This window comes from Scylla paramamosain, chromosome 20 (genome assembly GCF_035594125.1).
Source record: "Scylla paramamosain isolate STU-SP2022 chromosome 20, ASM3559412v1, whole genome shotgun sequence".
NCBI lineage: Eukaryota > Metazoa > Arthropoda > Malacostraca > Decapoda > Portunidae > Scylla > Scylla paramamosain.
The window spans coordinates 18,209,691-18,227,013 of NC_087170.1; the positions used below are offsets into that span (position 1 = coordinate 18,209,691).

Consider the following 17,323-nt stretch of genomic DNA (forward strand, 5'->3'; position numbering starts at 1 on the left):
ATATTAATTTTCTTATAAAAATTTAAGCATGCTTGCAGTATTAAAGTTCATTATCAGGTACACTATCAGTGATACATTAATTTATTTATGTATTAAATGTATGCTAATAATAACCACAGCAAGGTGGGACACAGTATATTACTTATGAACACACACACACACACACACACAGTATAAGCAATGATTTAAGTGTTTTGTATGTTACCTTCTGTGTGTGTGTGTGTGTGTGTGTGTGTGTGTGTGTGTGTGTGTGTGTGTGTGTGTGTGTGTGTGTGTGTGTGTGTGTGTGTGTGTGTGTGTGTGTGTGTGTGTGTGTGTGTTTACCTGTATGAATTTCAAGGTCTTAACATATGAAAAGGCTATGTTCTGGGTAAGCATTGCATCATGTGCATTCGTGTGCAATGAAAACGTGTTGAACGAGACCTAGCAGTAATGCAGTATTTACTTCACTTGTGCAGGTGTGGAAATATAATTAAATCTATAGCTAATGTCTAACATAGTGGTAGTTTTAAGCCACTCATTGATATATAAAACGATTATAGTATTGATATGTTATGAACACAGGTCTTCTGTCACCAACAAAGCCCACTTTTGGTCCATGCTGGCTGCAAAATGCCCTGTTCACACAAGGCATTTTCAAACAAACAGTAGCAAACACATGGTAGCAAAGTCAATGGCAGCCAAAGGGATCACTTGTCAACTGCAGAGGTACCACCATACCTTTGCAAATGCTCAGATGGCAGGCAGTTCAAGGTACATTGAAGGCTATGGCATTGTTCACACAGACAAAGTGGCTGCCACCACCAGTTAGAAGGCACAGCATTCCTTCATTGGCTACAACACTACCAGTGAGGACGGAGAATGTGCATGATTTCACCAACATTCTAAAATAACTGAAAAACTTTCTGTCATGCTCCCTAAGACATGGGTACAAAGGTAGTATACATGCCATGAGCAAGTCTGTCTTGTAAAACTAGATGAACCCAATGTCATCTCTCTCACTGCTTGCTCCGTTTCAAACAGTGATGCAATAGCCAAACATATGCTGCCTCCTCCACATCCATCCTGTTATTCCTTGGACATGCCTGTGTATTGTTTGGCACAAACACATACAAATGTCGCAATGGCCCACTGTGGTTGGAAATGCCTCATGTGTATGATTACAGTGCAGTGACTGCCATGGATGAAAAACGCCTCACGTGAACAGGGCCTAAGCCTCTATGAAAGACAGCATAGCACAGGAAAACTTGCTTTGTTTTCATGATATCATAACCAAATATCTTAACTGCTCTTCTCTGCAGAAATCCTGCCTACCATGGCACATTTGTCTAGTATCTACTGCTTGCTACATTGCATAATTCATATCACACCACAACTTCTGAAAGATGTATACTATTGCTGGAGTATGTACACACCAGTATTTCACCTTAGAATCAGATATCACATGTCAGAAGCCACCATCAGTGAACACATCTATGAATAAATTTCTTTCAACACAAAACACATGCAACACATCTGTACTTCATCAAACAGCAGCTCTGTTCACTGGGTACTCAGTTACTAGAACTAACTTAAACAACCAGCAATAACATAGGTACATGAATAAAGTAGGTAGTGCAGTAACAGCATACTGGAACACACTGATTGTAACTAAACCAGCAGAGTCTTGTTTATAGTTAACATCTGCTAATACAATAATTATCAGAGTAATTGACAAACTGAATCACTATGAAGCTCAAAAATAAATTTTATAAGTGTCTAAAACCAGGTTAGTTATCTACATACATACACATACTTATCTACTGCATTCTGCCATTGTTAGTTTCAATGGAACCAAGAGATTTTCCCTCAAGGCTTTGTTCTCCAATTCCCATCTACTCCCTGCTCTACGGTACCTTCAGCTAACACAGCTTCTTCCTCCTCTTCCTGAATTGGGAGGGGTTCTGGGTGTGCTGCTCTCTGAATTTCTCCTTCCTCTTCATCTTCCTCTACTCCTCTTACTCTTTCTTCAGATAGCTCCTCAAATTCAATAGTGTTAAGTGCGAAGTAGTGAGTGATGCAGCACACTAAGGAAAAAAGATATCAAATAGGTGAGTTATTACCATTACTAAAGGACTGCACTATCTTGACAAACTTCATACTCTACCACATCATCTAAGAACCTATACATCAAAGCCAATAGAGCAATTATATCACAACACTAATTTGCTATTTTCATTATCCTAATGATTTACAATGGCATTGCAAGGCAGCCAATACTTACCTGACAATGAGCACAACAATGAGCAGCAGCACTGCAGCCATGAAGAAAGTGAAGCCATGTAGAATGTGTCTGGTGGCCGGGTACAGACTGTTGAACACTCCTGAGGCCAGCAGGGTGCAGCTGTTCTCAAAGCAGTGCCACAAAGGCAAACAACTTACCTGTAAAGAAATGCATCAAGTGTATTTCAAGTTTTCTCTCTAAATGTACATTTTTTTTTTTTTTTTTAGCCTTCCACTAACAGTAGGTTTTAGTAGCAACATGTAACATCAATAATATTATATCTGTGATTACAGATTTGTAGTGAATAACCATGACACAAATCTCCATTAATTTTTGTTTTCACATTCATATTTCCATCTTGCAGTCCTCTCTCACCTTGTTCACTGGGCTCCACCAACTTAGACATGGCAGCCCGTATGATGGACACTGGCCAGCTACTCAGCAAGGCCACTGCAGCACCTGCCACCATATATAGGTAATCACTTTAGCTCTTTCTTCATAAAACTCTAATCTCATATAACTTACATTTTAAAAAACATAACAGAAACTGAAAAGTTATCAATGAACATCAGTGTAAAGAGTGAGTCATTCAACTATTGTCAGTCTAGAATACAGACATTCTACAGCACAGCATTAATTCATTCAAATTATGATGAAACCTGAAACCTGATTTAAATTCTTTTGAGTTACCATATAAAACCAAGAATAAAACACATCAGAATATTATAAACACAATAACATAAAATCAAAACATTACACAGCAAAAAATTAATGTATTTAAAGTAATATGATTAGAACCTGAAATCCAGTAATAAGAGCTTTCATGAATTACTATATTATCATGTATACAGTACATCATAAAGTTATAAGACATGACATTGTCAAATCAGTTTCAACATGTCTCACCAATACATAATTTTCATGTATTTAAAGGCATGCAACAAAACAAACTCACTGCTGAATACAGTGGCATCATTCCAGGCCAGTGCCAAGATCACAAAGCCCACAATCTTGCTGATTAGTCCAGCCACCACCAGCAGCATGTCTGGTGTGCGGGAGCACAGAGGCAGTATCACTGCCAAGGCCAGTGCTCCCAGCCCATACTTAAAGGAGAAATACCATGTATACTTCACAAAGGGCCACTTGATGGGCTTATCTTTGACGTACAGGTAGGATATGTCTATCTCTCCTGTGAAATTAAGAAATTCTTATATTACAACTTGAACATTGTTAACTTGACCTAATATGTTAACTGTAGAAAATACAATAGAAGCCTAGTGAATTAGATATGGCCATCCTCTGAACCTGAACAATGAAAATCCCTTTCAAAAAGGAAGTAGCTGAGACAAAATATTATACATGTCTCATTGTAGAAGTAAAAACATGAAAGAGGAAGTTTCCAATCCCCTCACTGCCAATTTTTAGTCAATCTAGTGTGACAACTTCTGGGATACAAATGATGAGGACAGATATTAAATAAGGAACATCTGCTGTAAATCCTTACCTGCGGTACAGAACATGACGAGTGATGCTGCTGCCAACAGCCACAGCAGGCAGGTGCGGCGCTTCTCCTGTCGCTGTTTGAAAACTGTGGCAGCAGAGCGCCTGAGGTGGTGGAATGAGCAGCCACTCTTCACCCATGATGCCTCTGGGGGATGTCTGTCATGCACACAACCAAGGTAAAGTTGGATAATGCAAAGATGACATCCCTATTTATAACATAATAAGATCAACTCCTTACTAAGTGATTTTTGAACTTTGATAGTGCTTTTGGGATGACATAAAGATCAGACACCCAAACTATCTTTTAAGTGGGTAAGATTTGACTGGATTACATTAAGAAACCTAACTTAACATATCCATGACCATCCCAAAAATAGCTAACCTTCATGAGAGAGAGAGAGAGAGAGAGAGAGAGAGAGGAGAGAGAGAGAGAGAGAGAGAGAGAGAGAGAGAGAGGAGAGAGAGAGAGAGAGGAGAGAGAGAGAGAGAGAGAGAGAGAGAGAGAGGAGAGAGGGGAGAGAGAGAGAGAGAGAGAGAGAGAGAGAGAGAGGAGAGAGAGAGAGAGAGAGAAGAGAGAGGAGAGAGAGAGAGAGAGAGAGAGAGGAGAGAGAGAGAGAGAGAGAGAGAGAGAGAGAGAGAGAGAGAGAGAGAGAGAGAGAGAGAGAGAGAGAGAGAGAGAGAGAGAGAGAAGGGGGGGGAGAAAACTTACCTAGGAAGAATGTTACGAACAAACATGACAATGTAGACAATGATTGTTGCGTTCACTGCCATGATGACAGTGAAAGTGGTTGACCTGTGGAGCAGCATCAACTGTGGTGTTAGTCACAAAATATTTTGAAGATTGTTTACAAACATACAAAGCATAAGAATGAATATATAAATGAATAAACAAAGCAAATAAATTGATGTTTTTCTTTTTGGATAACATCATACAACCAAATGATAATAGAAATTAAATTGATCAATGAGTAAATGTTCCAATCAATACATCTGCTAATTTTTCCTTTAAGATACCATAATACAGCTAATGTAGAATAAGAAACTGCATAAATTATCTTACACTACTATTCACTCTATCATTTTCTGCTTGCACATTCCTATCACATTTGGTACTAATCCAAGTAAAAACACAGGATCAAAGGTGATCAAGGTGAGTGAAGCTAATAATTCAATTTTTACATGAAAAGCAGAAGCAAAGATTACTGGCTTACACTTTCAAACTCACAGAGCTTGAGTGATGCATTAGATCCCCTCACTAACAACATGCTGATCATCATACAATTTTATAGGTTTATGTATAATTCTGAAAATGTAAGTATGCAAAAAGTAACTGGGTACAGTAGTACTGTGGAACCTCAGTTACTGAACACCTCTCTCATCGAACAAGTCAGTCTTTTTTTTTTTATTTTGAACTCATAATTGCTTCAGTTGCCATACCATAATTCAGTTCTCGAACAAAATTACTTGATTTAAAATATTAAAAGACAAAGCAAAAGCTGCCATTTATTACTAATTTATAGTTTCTATAAATATTACCCTCGTTTATATATATATATATATATATATATATATATATATATATATATATATATATATATATATATATATATATATATATATATATATATATATATATATATATATAGCGTATAAGACAGTAATTTAATCTTCAAAATAAAGTAAATGTGATCCCTCTGAAGAGCCTCAATGTAAACAGTGTCTTAGCTAGCTCAGGAATAATCCCATCTCCCAAGCCACCTGTGGCTCTCTTGATGACCCATATCGCCATCACTACTACACAGCTGCATTTTTCCAGTTGCTTTTCCCACAAGTAAGATGTCTAAAAGTTATGATCACCTTCATTTTGGTGGTAAGTGTGTTGCTCCTTTCTGTGTCACTGCATAAGGCTTCCCTCACTAGATCAATAACAAAGAAAATACCTGCAGTCTCAACAATATCTTCTGATGAGTTCCATGTCACTAAGTTCATTCAATACATCCTTTCTGGATAAATAATTTCTGAGCTGGAGATGTTGTGGAGCACCCATCTTAGCAGTGGGAGCGTCTGCCATGAGCCATTAAGACAGGGTGGATGGGTGTCATCTCCGGGAATGGATTAATCCATTTTACATTAATTCCTATGGGAAAAATAGTTTCAGTTCTTTAATGGCATTCAGGAATTAATTCAGTTCGAGAACCAAGGTTCCACTGTACTCCAATTAACATATGGTAGTTGGCCATTTGACAGCAAATGAGAATTGTAAAAATACTTAAAAATAATTTGTAACTATGTACCTTTACTTTGCATTAATAAGACATTGCCAATTTTTCAGTCACACCTTTCAGGTAATACATGCACCTATTGCTGACCTGCCCCAGGCCTGCTGCATCCACCCACCCAGCAATGGGCCCAGAGTACCCCCAACATATATCATGCTCTCCAGGATACCCACGTGTACAGTCCTTGCCTGGGTGTCGCTCACCTGGGGGGCAAACACACCACTGAGACAAACTCATTTTGGATGAGTCTTTTGAGCTTCAAGCTTAAGCAATAAAGTTGTGGTAAGGTAGGCAAACTGAAGGATAGATGGGTGTTATGGATAAAAGGCTGTCTAATAGCAGAAAATGTATCATATGGCACAGAATTCAGCTATATTTACACTGATGAATATAAATTGCATATGAATCCTTACTTGTGCAACATAGCTCATACAAGTCATGATGCATGAGGTGAAGCCACCACCCAGGCCAGCAATGACTGATGCCAGAAGGATTAGAGACACTGGTGCCTCAGTCATCTCCACACTCAGCACAATATACACAAAGCTGGCAAATACTCCACCTGCAAACATAACACTGAACATTATTAGGTAGAGGGCAAAGATATGATAATTACCATAGTGTCAGTGTAAAAACAGTGATGAAAGATACACACCATATCATTCCATGATGTATTACAAAAAAGTTTTACGTACAGCAGGACCAATAATGACAATGAGACAGAATACAAAACCTGCCACAGCTCCCTGTTCTGTAACATTACCTCACCTAAGGGAGGAAGCAGCATAGGAATTTTGCGGCCGTAGGTGTCACTCCAGGATCCAAGGAATTGTGCAGTGATGATGGAGGTGAAAGCAAGAGCAAGGGTGGATCCCAGCACCCAGTGGGATGAATTGCTCTGCACAACATCCAGAGCTTCACTGTTTTTGCTGGAGTAGAGGTCATCACACACATCCTTGCTGAATGTTTCCAGGCATACCTGATATGCACAAAAGAAACACTAACTCCAGTGGTTGTCAAACTACCTTACATAATGTCCCTTTTTTTGCTTTAAACAGACTCCACATGCCCCATTCTATTCATATAAAATTAAATTTTTCATTAATTATATCTTAACACTGTTAAGAAAAACAAAGATCCTTGTGTAGATTAAAACATATAAAACAAATAATACAGCCATGAGACATTTTCATAAAGATTTGCTTCAAAAGGAATGAAAAGAATTTTTAAAACTGGGAAAATGATCAAAATGGACTTGCACAATTCCAAAAACTAAGTAGAAAATTTGAAAACATCCTATATATATATATATATATATATATATATATATATATATATATATATATATATATATATATATATATATATATATATATATATATATATATATATATATATACTTTTAACACTGAAAAGAACATACAACAAATGTAGTAAACCAGTTAATCTGTGACATGCACAGTTTCATAAACTTTATGTAAAAATATGAAGACATGGCACACACATAACATTATTTAATTCTCCTAGTATCAAAATGTAAAGAAACTTACTCCATTAAACAATTCAAACCAAGATAACCACAGCTTCATACACTAACTATCAAGCAGGAAGTTTGAGTTCTTATAATAATGAAATATAAAACATTTACACCAGTGAAAGGCTTAAATGAAGATATGCACAGTTTTATAAACTAAAAATTAAGTATGAAGACATGACACATAAAATAATAATTTGAATTTTCACAGCATTGAAATGTAAAAGCAACTTACTCCATTAAATAACCGAAACCATGCTATGTAATCTGTCACAATTTTGAAATATGAAGCTACTGACACTATATCTTACTTACCTTGCTGTATATGAGGTCCTGCAGTGCTGGCAGCAGCATAAAGATACCAAGCATATAGAGGAACAGCACAGGTTCCACTGTCACCCTGTAGCACTGTAGAGGCATGCTGGATGACTAATGCTGTGAGTGGCGTCAGTACATAATATTCGACAAAGTCCTCGTCACCCCTATGGGCCCACCAGTAGGGTTTGCCGTATCTGAATTATTAAAAGAGAATCTCACCAAAAGTTTCAGATTTACGTCAACTATAAACAGTAATCTTTGGTCTCACTGCAGTTTCAATAAACAACAAAACAAAATTTACCACAAGCAAAAGCTTTATCATACAGTAAATCCTTAATATAATGAACTTAATTTAAGGAAGGCAAGATCATTAGCAAGCAGCAGAGTTTGTAAAAAGTTATGAGTAAAATTGAATGTCCTAATAGGAGAGGGAGGCCATTTGGAAGGTGGAAGGGATGTACAGTACATAAGAGATGCTAGCAGAGATCGAACACTTGAACAACCAAAAAAATGAGTGTTTGGAGAGCAACGGGTGGAAGCTCTTCTGTTGGATGATGCCCTTTCAGAAAACTATTGGATAATACTGAAATAAGGTTAGTCTTGATTAATTCAGCACTAATTTTACTTACCATCTTTTTATGGAATAGATCACGATTAAATAATAGTAATAATAATAATAATAATAATAATAATAATAATAATAATAATAATAATAATGAAATAATAATAATAAAGTAAAAAAAAAACGCCAAGGAATAATTAACTAGTCTGGAAATTAGTACCTAGGTTAAGGTTATTTCCATAATCCCAAAAATATTCAGTTGATTGGATGAACTTTGTTGTCCCAATGTAGACATGACTGGATTTACCCTAAGGGCATCCAGGTGAGCCTCCCTCATGCCCACACAGGCTACATGGAACCAGGCCATGCATCTCTCGCATGCCACAGCCCTTTGCCAGTTCGCCACACTCTCTTCGCATGAACCACACGCGCTCATCACCATTTTCAGGGTATTTCAGCACACAGGCAAGAGAAATAAACCACAAAACTCAGAGAAAACTCAGAGAGCAAAGCCACTTGTACACACCTTGATCTTGATCTTGATGGTCTTGATCTTGATCTTGATGGTACAGGTGGCACAGGATCACTCCTGAGCCAGGCCTTTGGATCGGCAACTCCTGTAGAAAGGGGAAAAAAAAGAGAAACGAACAGCATCCTCTATCCTAATTGTTCATACACCTGGCACGCCACATTCTCTCCAGAAACTCTTTCACCGCCTCAATCATCCTTTCATTCGCCTCTCTACACAGTCCCAGCAACAATACCATCCATTCCTTTCCTGTCTTCTCCACTCTTTCATTCTTATCATGCCTTAACTCAGTCAGTATCACTTGCATCATCTCATTCCTGTCTCTGGCATACTGCACACACTCCAGCACCACATGTTCCACCGTCTCATCCTCTCCCATGTCACACATCTGGCACACTTTGCTGCGGGACTCAGACCACCTGTAACTCCTTGCATTCACATCCATACACTGTGCCCTCGCTCGGAAGAGAAGATCACCGCCCAGGCTTCCATCATACCACCTTTCATACCTCGGGGCCTCTTTCTCCTTGTACCATTCCAGGGTCTTCTTTCTTTCCATCTCATTCTTCCATTCATTCAGTCCCACACATTTCACTTCTTTGTCTATCTCATTCTTCCATTTTCTCACATCCCATTCGGCTCCCACTCTTCCTCCTCTTGTTACCACCCATTCACGCTCATTTTGATTCCTACCAGCCATTCTTATCGCCCACACAACTTGCAATCCATTCCTGTCTGTCATTCTCATGCATCTCTTCCTCCATTTGCTTCCACTTTCATTCCACAGGTACACCTTCCTTGCTATTCTTGCATCATCCATTCTCTCAAGCCTAATCTTGTACCTAAGTGTGGCTTTTGTCAGTCTTTCTCTGAAGGTGCTCCATCCCATGTCCCCTCTCAAGGCTTCAACTGCTGTGCACCTCAGTGCACTCAGTGCCATCCTTGCTACTCTATTCAGGTGGCACAGGATCACTCCTGAGCCAGGCCTTTGGATCGGCAGCTCCTGTAGAAGGGGAAAAAAAAAAGAGAAACGAACAGCATCCTCTATCCTAATTGATCCTACATCTAGCACGCCACATCCTCTCCAGAAACTCTTTCACGGCCTCAATCATCCTTTCATTCGCCTCTCTACACAGTCCCAGCAACAACAGCATCCATTCATTTCCTGTCTTCACTCTTTCATTTCTATCATGCCCTAACTCAGTCAGTATCACTTGCATCATCAGATTCCTGTCTCTGGCATACTTCACACACTCCAGCACCACATGCTTCACCATCTCATCCTCTCCCATGTCACACATCTGACACATTTTGCTGCGGGACTCGGACCATCTATAAGTCCTTGCATTCACATCCATACACTGTGCCCTCGCTGATTTCCAAACCACTTTATTACCATCTTAACACACTTCTTCCCCCACCTTCTTTATTGACTATTTTTTCCATCATAAACTCTGTATTTGTCAATCCCGGTCATATATATCTCTCTCTCTCTCTCTCTCTCTCTCTCTCTCTCTCTCTCTCTCTCTCTCTCTCTCTCTCTCTCTCTCTCTCTCTCTCTCTCTCTCTCTCTCTCTCTATATATATATATATATATATATATATATATATATATATATATAGATAGATAGATAGATAGATAGATAGATAGATAGATAGATACATAGATATAGATAGATAGATAGATAGATAGATAAATCAATAGAGAGAGAGAGAGAGAGGGAAGGGTATGAGAAATGTAGAAACAAAGAGGGAGTAGGAATGGGGAGGCAGACATGGAATAGGGTAAAGAAAATTGGTGTGGCTTAATTCAAACGTCACAACTTCTCGCTAATGATATTTACCTACAAAAATCTCCTGAGCTGACATGTCACTTTAGCTAAAAAATATGAGTAGAAGGCTGCTTCATGAAGTATGGAGCCAACTGTACATTTATCAATATATAAAACTAAATTTTTACATGAAAACACACTTAGATTGGATTTTTTATCTATTTATTTATTTCTTTTTTTAATGCCAACCCTTCTCCTGACTGTCCTTCCCCTAGGGGAGAAAAAACAGCATGAACAAGTAAGGATTTACTTTGCTCGGTGACAGTCATACATGGCACTTAAATGATATGTTAAATAAATCAATTATACATGATACATCTGACATGGATACATGTAAAAACTTTTCTTGCACACTGAACACAAGCTATAAAAAAATACAGGAATCAATTTGCAAAATATTATATATTGGAACCCATACAGTTGAAAAGGCTGCAGTACTTTGCAAGCACAGGACGACAAGCATTGCTGAGCCAATGTTTTGTGCTGCTGGGAGGAGCTCAGCTGTGCACTGGCATTAGAACACACACACACACACACACACACACACACACACACACACACACAATGAATGACATGGCAAATATATATTGTTACACTCTTGTACAGTTCTGCTGAACATTTCAATATAACATAATCTGCAAACAATTGTTTAGTCATCATGATGCTTTCACTGGCACCTGCTACTGTTCTCAATTCATCATAACAATCATGACATTTTCTTTAGTTAAAGTAGAGGAACATTCCCATTACTTCTGTCATGATTTGAATTATTTAGACATATATTAGTTGCTTCCTGAACATGTCTTAATGTGGGATAATCAAGCACAAGTGTACACAATGCTACACTGTGATGCATGTTTCTCTGCTTCACACTCATTCTCCAGCACAGTGTGTCCTGGACATGGTGAAGCTCTGGGCCCGTATTCATGAAGCAGTCCTAGCAAGTCTAAGCTATGAAATGTGTCATAGCTAAGACAAAATGGTGCTTTCTTGTCATAAACTGTGCACATGTCATATATCTGCGCAGGATGCTAAGACTGGGTCCACCCTATTCTAGTGGCTTATGACAGACACTCCCCACAGCCAAGATGGCTGCCCTACATCATCTCTAGCTCAAGAATTATTTACCCAGATAGGCTGTACTGAATGAACTTAGTGATATGAAACTCATCAGAAGATAATGTTTAGACCATGCAGGTATTCTCTTTGTTACTGATCTAGTGAGGGAAGCCTAGCAGAGTGACAGGAAGGAGAAATCCACTTAACCCTGAAATCAAGGTGATCACAACACTTGGATATTTTGCTGCTGGGAAAAATGCAATTGTGTAGTAGTGGTGATCTTGGGGATCATCAAGAGAGCCTTCCTTGCCACCAAACCATTCGAACACTGTTTGTTTGCATTGAGGTGTTCCTACAGGATCACATTTACCATATTTCAAAGACTGAATTGCTATCTTACCCACTGTGTCTCTTCTCCCAATACATAAAAATGAAAGAAATATTTATAGAAGCTATAAATTAACAGCAAATGGCAGCTTTTGCTTCATCTTTTAGTATTTGAAACCAAGTAAGCGCTACATATAGCAAACAGTTATGATAAACAGTTTCACCCATCATAACTTATGATATACGAATAAGATAGATATTCTAAGTTATAATACACATCTGCCACAGCTATGACGCATGTCATAACTTTATGAAGAATACGGTCCCTGGTGCTGCACCAGTCCACTGCTGCAGTCTTGGTGCACTGGCCAGCAGGAGGGACACCACCAGGCATGTCCTAAGTGGCCAGTACACAGCCCAGCTGGACATATATATATTATCACATTTTCATGGACATCATCTTTGCGTGAATGGCTGACAAAGTGCAATATTAAGAGGATTAAATACAGCATGCTCTTTGACAAAGCTGCTGTGAGACTTGTGCTTAAACTGCAGAGTATGTATATGAGAAATAGTCACAATGGCTATTGATCAAGTCACTGACAATGGCTACAGACTACAGCTCTTGATATTGGTTGGTTGCTATGGCTTATGCTCAAACAGACCTTCAAACTAGGTGACACAAATACAACCATGTTATGATGAATATATGGATGACCATCAAGATGCCTGCTCTTGATGGAGTGGTGATGAGGCTGCTAAATGTCCTAAGTCCTGTGATCCTTTGCTCCCATGAGGTGGTGAAGGGTGAGGCTGGGAAACCGTCCTAATTCCTGGTAGGATTTTGAGAGGAGTTACTTTATTACAAATGTTTGTCAACAATACACATATAGAATTACTGGAAGACCTCTCTTGAAGCAGAAAGCTTATAAATTCCTCAACTTATAATATAATTTCTCTCCTTTGTGGTTGCATGACTTTGTTACAGGTTGATGATAAAAGGAACAATCATCCAAAGAAGTGATGTTACAAGGTCCAATGAATTTCATACATATAATTTGAGCAGAAATGAATAAATGAACAAATTAACTGCTTTATATTATGAGCTCCAAAGACCAAGATGAATTGGGTATGTAAAAGGTGGAGATGATTGGCAAAGACTTATTTTTTTTGTCTGAAACATTTTGTAGAATACAAGATCACTGCTTTGGGTAAATGTACGAGTAAACACAACACTGAAAACTTGTGATCAATTATTCAAGCATGTCCATAAAGAAAAACTGAAGCTGTCCAAATACATCATTCTTGTATATATTATATGAGTTCACATATAGTGTTAAAATATACATTACATAAATACTAAAATAATAAAACAAACCTTTCATGTTAGAAATGTGGTATTTTAAGTATAGCATGAAGATACAAGTTTCTGTTTGAATTTTGGACTTCTGCATAGGAAAGTCCAGCCTGACTCTGCATATCTACCATTCAAATTTACCTCCACAAGGCTTTGTAGTATAATTTAATCTTGTATTCTTAAGTGCTTTAGAAACATAATAACTATATATATATATATATATATATATATATATATATATATATATATATATATATATATATATATATATATATATATATATATATATATATATATATATATATATATACATATTTGAAGGTCATAGATAAGATTAGATGGGTTCTCTTGCATTTTTCTTTCTTGTTGCTGATATCAAATCTTAATTAACCTTTCACTAGAATCACAAAAACATCTTTGAAAACTCTAATAATATCCACTACAGCCTGTTAAGAGAAGTCAATATAAAATGTGTTAACATTTGAAAATACAGTCCTTAATTACAAAAATGTGTAAAGCTTACCCATTTCAATGTAACATCATATGAAATAATACATAACATGAGGAAAAAAGACTTGGGGCCCTTGATGTGCTTTGTGTGACAGAGTAAAAACAAGCAGATCAATGCAATGTAAAACAATCTTAATGTCACTCTTTTCTGTTTTTCTTTATCTTTGCGATTACATCACATATTTAATTTACACACTACAACTCATCCCTCACAAGTGCTGTTCAACCTCAATTCCCACACACTTAGGGAGGAAGATTCAGAACCTCAGAATCTAGCAGGAGATGATGACTACTATAGTCCACCCACCATTACGAGTCACACACCATTCATACAAGACATAAGCAATTAAGTCTCCAACACTTGTGACCCAATATTAAGTGTCCTTCCTCACATGCTGGGAATGCTATACAGGAATGCCTCGGCCTTCGTGCTCCCTGGCAGACAAAAACATGTCAATAAGAAAAGCAAATTGTGACAGTGTTAATAAGCATTCACTAAAGTGCTAATTAAATAATGTTTAAATAAGCTGAGACTCCCACTCTAAAACTGACAGAAAATTATATCAATAAAATGATATAATGATATAAATTACCATTTTGATATCATGTCAGTTACAAAATGTTAATGATAGATATACATTTCAACTCAAAAGATTGAGATAAAACATATATGCTCCATGCTGCTGGTATGATAATTAAAGGAATCAATTAATGCAATCATCAATAAGAAGCTCTCATGTTGATGATACTGCAACAGATTAACAAAAAACTTTTGGGTGTCTGACTCCTATACCTCAAATATTCCTAACATAACATTACCAAAGATCAACAGTTGGATTACTAAGTAAATTCCAACTTCCATTCAGAGTCTGCAAAGGAACAATCATCCCTAATAAGTGCTGCAAATTTTCACCTAACAAGAGAAAGGGTTGTTTAATAATATGGGCCCAATCCCTTCAACTATGGGACACAGCCATCCTCTACTTTGAGTCTGATAAATGTAAAGAGAAGCACTCACTCTCCTACAAGATCCAGTAGCATCAGATCTCATTGGAGGGGGATGCATGCTAACAAACTTTATGATTCAAAGGGAAGGATGGAGACTGGTAGAGCAGGATCTCCATTTTTTATAAGTTTATCTTCTCAGTTCACAATGAGCATGCATGAATAAATGAAATCTGGTACTTTCACAGCTTGGTAATGCACTTTCTTATGCTCATGACTATTCTCCTCAGATCTAGATGCTTGTTGAGGACCTTCACATAACAGAAGGTATGACATGCATAAAATTTGGTATTTTCACAACTTTGTTAGGCTTTTCATCATGTGACAATTTTTCTTGGTACCAGATACAGAATGTGAACCTACATAGTAGCAGTTACTATGAACTGCTGCCACAATGATACTGGCAGCACACAGCTGTAAATATAAGAAAGCCATGATGACAGTTCTGATGTGTGTTTAGTATATGATACTTGGTGTTATGTCCTTGTTAGAGGATAGCACTTTATGAAGGTTTGTGATGTTGAAAAAAAAAATCTAAATACATATAATGTGAATGTGGTTTCCTCAGTGGTTGTAATTTTTGAGTAAGGGTTGCAAAGGATGCAAATATTGTATCTGATGGCTGGAAGAAGTTAACTCATACATACATGTATATCTATATTATTATGACTGTCTTTACTTTCCTCATATCTGGAACAGCTTCTGTAGTTTCAGTTTGATATGAAAATGGAGACCAGACCATAACCATATCTCACTTTAACTACCTATTAATTTAATTGTACTAATAATCAGTGATTACTAATGCTCCTCACCATGACTAAACAAAAATATGTGATTATGTATACCAACACAACCTAAGCTGGTACCGTAGAGTGGGTGGCCATGACAGGAGGAGCTTCACCTGCCTCTGCTCAGCACCACTGGCCCAGACTCAGGGCATCCCCTACACCACAGGCCACACAGGACAGAGGTTCAGCTGTAACCCTGTGGTTGTGCTCACATTTGTCTCAAGAGGAAAGTGGCACAGCATAGAAAAGTAAGTATGACCTGTCACTAATTTTTAATCAGCTATGATGAAAAAATAGGTAGAAATGATAGCTGGCCAGGAGGACAGTGTGATGAGGAGGGCAATTATGATGAAACATCTGTGCATATCTGTTACTCATTATATATATATATATATATATATATATATATATATATATATATATATATATATATATATATATATATATATATATATATATATATATATATATATATATATATATATATATATATATATATATATCAGTAAATAAATGATCAGGACAGTATTCATTGTACAAAAAAATATATATGTAATCTAGTTTGCCACAGAGGTGACAGGCCCTGGAGGGTCTGGTGCTGCTGCCACACTGGCACGGTGCCGGGGGCTTTGTCACTCCCTCCTGCCTCACGTCAGCCGCCATGACATGTGTACTCTTGCCGGTAAGAGCCGTGTCAAATGAACACTGAGTCTTACACGTATGGCAGAAACTAGTAAAATTTTCAATAAATACTTTCTCTGAGTTATAGCAGCATAGACTTTGACTTTCAAAAGTTTATACTTTACATCAAACTATATTAAATACATTCAACATTCAAAGAAATATAGGTCATCTATATAAAATCTGATAAAGAATTTCAACTATTATCTATATAATATAGATTTTATCTATCTAACTATATGTATGTAAATGTTAACATACATGCATATGAACTAAATCCACTGCATTATTACATATTGGGCAATGAGTCAGCTTTCAATAAGGATCAAATTCATGGCCTGACTAGAAGTATAAATCATTATCTGTTACCTTGATCCCAAACCTTGACATGACGACAAACTCTCTTAGGTTGGCCTGAGTTTCTTCCATCTTGCATAAGAGTCACAACAGCACACAACCACTACCAACTCTCACTCTTGCTGCTTCACTTGACCACACATATCTTGAAGATGTACACAACAGGAAGCAGAGCAAGGCTGACAATTTTGGCACATAAAAGTACTCTGCAAAGTTTACTTATTCTCAATTAATGTCTGGAGTTGAAGGACGAGGTTCCTTGCTGTGTGGAGGACAATCTTGGCATCGTGCCTCTCAGCCATCTCTGTGGAAGAGGGAACTGATGTGAGCCTCCACCACTCTCTATTCAGTCTTGACTTGGCTTTATACATCTTTTCTACTAATGCATGTTACTTTAGTAGTAGTAGAAGTAACAGTAG

The 17,323-nt window shown here is 37.5% G+C and overlaps 2 protein-coding genes across 9 annotated transcripts in view; both read right to left on the reverse strand.

The window, feature by feature from the left end:
- Positions 1–206: 206 nt before the first annotated feature.
- Positions 207–9,884, reverse strand: LOC135110541 (proton-coupled folate transporter-like). 2 transcript variants are annotated; one of them, XM_064022956.1, is made up of 11 exons: positions 8,986–9,884; positions 7,895–8,091; positions 6,814–7,024; positions 6,459–6,607; positions 6,136–6,248; positions 4,476–4,559; positions 3,768–3,922; positions 3,219–3,452; positions 2,639–2,722; positions 2,264–2,421; positions 207–2,066 (listed from the first exon to the last, which is right to left on the reverse strand). In XM_064022956.1, the coding sequence occupies exons 2-10, from the start codon at positions 7,997–7,999 to the stop codon at positions 2,390–2,392; spliced, it is 1,167 nt and encodes a 388-aa protein (XP_063879026.1). In that variant the 5' UTR covers positions 8,000–8,091; positions 8,986–9,884; the 3' UTR covers positions 207–2,066; positions 2,264–2,389. The 2 variants fall into 2 exon arrangements, with proteins under 2 accessions (XP_063879026.1, XP_063879027.1); XM_064022957.1 differs by lacking the exon at positions 8,986–9,884 and adding an exon at positions 8,680–8,975.
- Positions 9,885–11,053: 1,169 nt separating this feature from the next.
- The window catches only part of LOC135110542 (small G protein signaling modulator 2-like), a 97,867-nt gene continuing 91,597 nt past the window's right edge, over positions 11,054–17,323 (reverse strand). For all 7 annotated transcript variants that reach the window (XM_064022960.1, XM_064022963.1, XM_064022958.1 and 4 more), the window contains one exon: positions 11,054–17,208. In XM_064022960.1, coding sequence (XP_063879030.1) covers positions 17,120–17,208 — 89 coding nt within the window. In that variant the 3' untranslated portion in view covers positions 11,054–17,119. The remainder of the gene's footprint in view (positions 17,209–17,323) is intronic.

Coding starts and splice junctions, on each gene's coding strand:
- LOC135110541 (XM_064022956.1), bottom strand. CDS start 7,999: ATGCCTCTACAGTGCTACAGGGTGACAGTGGAACCTGTGCTGTTCCTC. Junction 6,249..6,458: donor GTATGAGCTATGTTGCACAA/GTAAGGATTCAT, acceptor TTTGCCCCCCAG/GTGAGCGACACCCAGGCAAG. Junction 2,422..2,638: donor GGTGGAGCCCAGTGAACAAG/GTGAGAGAGGAC, acceptor ATTTCTTTACAG/GTAAGTTGTTTGCCTTTGTG.